The 5,833-nt window shown below is 48.6% G+C and overlaps 1 protein-coding gene and 1 non-coding gene across 2 annotated transcripts; both read right to left on the reverse strand.

The window, feature by feature from the left end:
* Positions 1–340: 340 nt before the first annotated feature.
* Fmc1 (formation of mitochondrial complex V assembly factor 1 homolog) lies at positions 341–4,749 on the reverse strand. Its single transcript, XM_028889333.2, has 2 exons — positions 4,557–4,749; positions 341–628 (listed from the first exon to the last, which is right to left on the reverse strand). The coding sequence occupies exons 1-2, from the start codon at positions 4,692–4,694 to the stop codon at positions 425–427; spliced, it is 342 nt and encodes a 113-aa protein (XP_028745166.1). The 5' UTR covers positions 4,695–4,749; the 3' UTR covers positions 341–424.
* A 593-nt stretch (positions 4,750–5,342) lies between these two features.
* Positions 5,343–5,415, reverse strand: Trnar-ccu. Its single transcript has one exon. It is a non-coding gene; the product is annotated as a tRNA-Arg (tRNA).
* Between the last annotated feature and the right edge of the window lie 418 nt (positions 5,416–5,833).

Consider the following 5,833-nt stretch of genomic DNA (forward strand, 5'->3'; position numbering starts at 1 on the left):
GTTTGCACAGATCCCTAGCACCCTCATAAATAGTCATGGCAGCGCATGCTTCTAACCCCCAAGCTGAGGAACAGAGACAGAAGATCCTGAGGACTTGTTAGTGCTCTAAGTTCAGTGAGAGATACTGTCTCAAGAGATGAAGCGGAGAGGTACTTGAGGAAGGCACCCTGGTGTCCCCCTGCCTCCACACTACGAACCTGCATGTGCGAGAGCACTCACACACTAGAACAAGAATTAATCCGATAAAAACTTCAGCAAATTCACTTGCAGCCCCCTCCGGCTTTATTTCCCTAACCACTCAAGTCAACAAAGACACACAGCAAAACAACAAAGAAGAAGCTACACTTTACAAAATATTTAATAAATACATAGTGGTAGAAATGGTTGGATTCTTGACTGAAGGGGCATCTGAGGACTCTCTCCATCACGGCTCCCAGCCCTTCCCTCCAGGCTGATGGGGTAACTGGAGGCCCACCAGACCAGCAGACTCCTCCACTGAACGCTCACCCTTGCCATGAAATTCCTGATGGAGGGCCACATGTTGCCGGATGCTGCGCAGGAGGCAGAGATAGGTGGCAGCTTGGAAGTGAAGCTCATGCTGGGCTCTGCACAACTTCTCACTGGTGACCTAAAAACGCCATGAACAAAGTCAGACAGTCCGGTACCACCCCGAAGTAGCCACATGCCCCCAGAGGACGATCTGATACATGAGCTTCCTCTACAAAGTAGCAGAACACAGACACACTTGATATGTAGTTAGTATCTTCATAGAGCACTGTGTAATTAGGAAAGCTGACCTCCAGTTCCATGTTGTTTAGTCACATAAAGATTCATACATGCCTAGCATCTGCTTCCTACCACAGGTTTTATTTGTAATTCAAACTCCCAACACCAAGAAAACTAGCAGCAGCCTGGTGGTGGTGGCCCACACCTTTAATGCCAATAATCAAGGAGGCAGAGGCAGGTGAATCTCTAAGTTCAAGCCCAACCTGATCTACAGAGCAAGTTCCAGGACAGCCAGGGTTACACAGGGAAATCCAGAGTAGAGGTTTAAAAAAAAAAAAAATGACATGTTTTTCCTCCCTTTAAACAAATTAAGGCTGCTTTGTGTTTCCATGACTTGAACATGGCATATACCTTTAGCATGAGGACAGGGGGTGTATTAAAGAAATCACTGAAATGGCCACCCATAGTGTGGTTTGTTGGTTTGGGTTTTGTTGTTTAGAGACAGGGTTTCTCTGTGTAGCCCTAGATGTCCTGAAACTCACAGGCCTACCTCTGCAGCCATGTACCACTGCCCCCACAAGGCTTATGGTGTGGTTTTTATTGTGAATAAGAGAAAATATCCAGAGGCATCTGGAAGAGTCCAGAGCAGAGAGAAAAAGATGCAGTAGACTGAACATGGCCAGGACCACGGATTTTGAGAAAAATGAATAGGTAGGGAGAAGGAACAGAGTGAGCTGGAACAGCCTGGGTGTTGGGGTGGTGGCGGCGGCGTATAATGGGGCCAGGATGCTAGTGTACGGGGTTTGAAATGTATACCAAGTACTTATGAGTAGGGACTGTGAGAGCCCAGAGGCTAGCATGGACTCTGATGTACAACCACAGATGCAATTTAACAGAGAACCAGGTCTCTTCTGCCAGGAGTAACGGAAATGACTCCTCTGTGGAGTAGAAAACCCGTTTCCCAAGTTCCTGAGGAGTACTGGCTTTTATATAACCTCCAGAAATCCTTATGTAGTCCAGCTTGAGCTCATTTCTGGATATATGGACTTCCTGAAACCTAACACCTCATACTCCAAAATCAGAAACTTATCTCAAAAATAAAGGTGTTGTACTCAATAGTAGTAACATGAAAATCATATGTATGTATGTTTGTGTGTGAAGTAAGTAGGTTTTCATATTAAACTTGTTTGTACAATTTAACTAACCATCTGGAAAATCTGGATTCTAATGACTTTAACTAGAAAGTTGCCGGGCGGTGGTGGTGCACGCCTTTAATCCCAGCACTTGGGAGGCAGAGCCAGGCGGATCTCTGAGTTCAAGGCCAGCCTGGACTACCAAGTGAGTTCCAGGAAAGGCACAAAGCTACACAGAGAAACCCTGTCTCGAAAACACACACACACACAAAAAAAAAGAAACTAGAAAGTCCATATCGATGTCCAAATCATGTTGTTCTTCATAATACTTGATTTTTAGTACTCTGCCCTTAACTATTTTGGGATTCCAAGGTTGTGAAAAAGGAGCAGGAACATCAAGAAATTGTGTGTGGATGGGGATGTGTTTTACCCCTGGCACCACTGTATGAATAATTCCTTTTCTCAATCTGAATATCCTGTTAAAATCTGAAAACTCGAGCATGTCATATTTAATGTACTACCAGCAGCACCCCCCTGCTGGAATCAAAACTTTTTTAGAGACAAGGTCTTACTATGTAGCACGGACTGGCTAGATATGTGACACCACAATCATACCTGGGTCAAACTTTGTGTGGGTATGGGTGTGGGTGTGGGTTCTTCTTTGAGAAAATGGTCTCCCTTCTTAGCCTAGCTGGCTTGAAAGTCACTGTCAGTAGGTAAGGACACTTGCTGCCAAACTTGATGCCCTGAGTTCAATCCTCCAGAACCCCTCAGTGGAGAAAGAGAACGGACGCCCCCACATGTTTGGCATGCACACCACCCCAAAAAGTAGATATATATAGATATATTAAAAGGTGAGCTGGGCGGTGATGGCGCACACCTTTCATCCTCGAGAGGCAGAGGCAGGTGGATCTCTGTGAGTTCGAGGCCAGCCTGGGCTACAAAGTGAGTTCCAGGACAGGCACCAAAGCTGTACAGAGAAAAACCCTGTCTTGAAAAAAAAAAAAAAAAAAAAAAAAAAAAAAAAAAAAGATATCCTATTGGGTTGGGTTGCCTTGCCCAGCCTTGATGTGAGGGTTTGTGCCTGATCTTACTGTATCTTGTGCGGTGTTCAGCTGATGTCCCTGGGAGTCCTGCTCTTTACTTTGGGAAGACAGGGCTGGGAGTGGATGTGGTTGGCCTGTAATGTTCTTTATAGACCAGGTTAGCCTTAATTTCTGCCTATGCTGGGATTAAAGGTGTAGGTCAGCCCTGAAGTTTTAAGCATGAATCCTGGTGTTTTCCTGAAAAGTTTCTTTTGCTGGTACTGTTTTGAGGGGTTTTGTTTATTTGTTTGTTTGTTTGTTTTGAGGCAAGGTTTCACTATGGAGCTCTGGCTGTCTTGGAATTCAACTCTAGACCAGGCTGGCGTCAAACTCAGCGTGCTGGGATGAAAGGCATGTGCCACCATTGCCAGGTGCATCTTATTCTTGATATTTGGCCCAAGTTCTTACTTAGTACACACAGTCCCTCACATTATGACTTTAAAAGCGAAGTGCATTTTAGTTGTAAGATTTTGCGTTGCTCAATTTCAGCAGTTAAGATTGCTCAAGAACATTAGGTTCCTTCCCCTAAATTCTAGTTCTCCTTATCCTTGTCCAGGTAACTGTCCTGGAGCCTTAGCTGTCCCACTTGCATTTGATCTTGTCCAAAAGGCAGAGGACTGATCACTACCCCCATTTGGGAAATGAACCATCTTCCATTCCCTTCTGACTAAGAGAGATATGGAGTGTGGATTTCACAGTGGTACCTCCTAAGGTTCGCATGCTGTGTGTTTATGTTCATTACAGCAGTAAAACATGAAAACTGGAGTTGGAGATGGCTCAGAGGTTACAAGCTCTGAGCACTGGCTGCTCTTCCAGAGGTCCTGAGTTCAATTCCCATCAACCACATGGAGGCTCACAACCATCTGTAATGAGATCTGGTGCCCTCTTCTGGCCTGCAGGCAGAACACTGTATACATAATAATCTTTGTTATACAGCAAGCTAATGATGCAGATGGGAGTGCAATGATAGAATACAAGTCATTGCTTTTCTCAATGGTGATGTTGCATAAATAAAACACAGTGCCCACACTTGAAGAACTCTCCAATATTCCCCACTTCACTGTCTTAAAAACTACTTTTGTCTGACCTATGCCTTTAATCCTTGAGCTCAGGAGACAGAGGCAATCTGATACCTGAGTTCAAGGTCAATCCGGTTTACAGAGCAAATTCCTGGTCAGCCAACTTAAAAGTGAAATTCTGTCTCCTCTCTCACACACACACACACTCCCCGCCACGCGGAAAGTGTGGGGAGGGGGAGTGCTTATGCCCTTGTGCCTTTAAGTGTAAGACCCCTAGGGGCTGCTTCATTCAATGCCCGCCCCTATTCCACTGCACACCCACGGACCAGACAAACCAATGAAATCGTCAGACAGCTCCAGCCTGGTGGGTGGCAGATAGGAAGTCCCTAAGAAGGTGCACCCCACGTGGCTTCTGGCTAGTACGGGGACCTGAGACCGCAGGCTAGCCCAGGGCCTGGGTCATGTGGTGAGGACGGCAGGTGGAGGACAGGTCTACTCAGCCATGTCTGCCCTAAGACATCGCAACCCCCTGCCCAGACCGCCCTCGTCTTCGCTCCCGGAGACCCGGGCCCTCTGGACACGGCTTCCCGTACCCGATGTGCTCGGAAAGCCTTCACCAGGTACCGGTAGGCTGCTGTGTCGCGATACGGTCGCCCGGTGGCCGCGTTCAGGTAGCGCAGCTCCCGCAGAAGGCCTCTCAGGGTGCGCGCCGGGGACCCCAGGGCCGCCATCTTCCTGTCCTTGGCCAGCGGGTGCCACCGCCTGGCGCCCCCCTCCACCCCCCGGCACGGTGCTCGATGGTACGGCCCGCGCCCTGGCGCTCCACAGCGCCGCCTACCGACGGCCCTGCGAGTGGCGCCCTAGGGAGATAGAAGAAAGGCCGAGGTAGCAGTCCTGCAGAAACCCTGCCGCCGCTGCTGCTGCTGCTGCTACTGCTGCTGCCGCCGCCACCACTGCAGCCGCAGCCGCAGGTCCTCGGGACTGCGTCGCTTCGGACTGCCGTTAGCTGATGCCCGCTGAGACTCAGGAGAAAATGCGGCTGGCAGGAGAGAGTGTGGATTTGGCAAAGGTCATGCGAAAAAGATCTAACCATTTCTACCAGGGATGTCAAAACTAAATGCATGCCCGCAACCCAGTGTCCTCAGCTAGTGAAGGCTCACACACAGTTTTCTCTAGTTTTCAAACAAAATGGCCGGGCGATGGTGGCACACGCCTTTAATCCCAGCACTGGGGGGGCAGAGGCAGGCCGGTGTCTTGTGAGCTCAAGACCAGTTTGTTCCAAGACAGCCAGAGGTCTGTAGAGAGACCCTGTCTCAAACATAGATACATAAATAAAAATAATAGCTTTGACTCGTTTTTTTATGTGGAAAAAAAAAGACCACCCCAGATGGGACTCGAACCCACAATCCCTGGCTTAGGAGGCCAATGCCTTATCCATTAGGCCACTGGGGCTCTCTAGGCTGAGGCGCTCAAACACCGTAATCAACTTGTTTCCTGTTTAGTACGTCACCACCTAATTTTCTTTTATCCTATCTCGGAGAACCAAACCTATTATCTGTATGAGAGGGGCGCCTGCTGGGAAATGTAGTTTAGAATCCAAGAGCCCACGGTCTTAGCCCGCAAGCAGTAGGTGCAATGAAAGCAGAACGGGCTCCTGCCTTTGCTTACGTGTTCTTGTGTCTGAGCGTAGTGGAACTGCGCCTGCGCAATAGAGGGCCTGCAGGGATGCTGAACCAAACCCGCCGAGAAGACTGGCCGGCTCTTCCTTGCTCTGATTCTGTTCTCCGTCAAATTTTCACCGGAAAAGCCAGGCCCCTTCCGATTGGGCCACTTTTCAGGGTTTGCCTGTGCTCTAGCTGGTCATTAGGTG

This window comes from Peromyscus leucopus, chromosome 3 (assembly GCF_004664715.2).
Source record: "Peromyscus leucopus breed LL Stock chromosome 3, UCI_PerLeu_2.1, whole genome shotgun sequence".
Taxonomy (NCBI): domain Eukaryota; kingdom Metazoa; phylum Chordata; class Mammalia; order Rodentia; family Cricetidae; genus Peromyscus; species Peromyscus leucopus.

Bases quoted from the DNA above. Each gene is read 5' to 3' on its own strand.
- Fmc1 (XM_028889333.2), bottom strand. From the start codon at position 4,694: ATGGCGGCCCTGGGGTCCCCGGCGCGCACCCTGAGAGGCCTTCTGCGG. The intron at 629-4,556 runs GTACGGGAAGCC...TGGCGTTTTTAG, and splicing joins AGGCTTTCCGAGCACATCGG to GTCACCAGTGAGAAGTTGTG.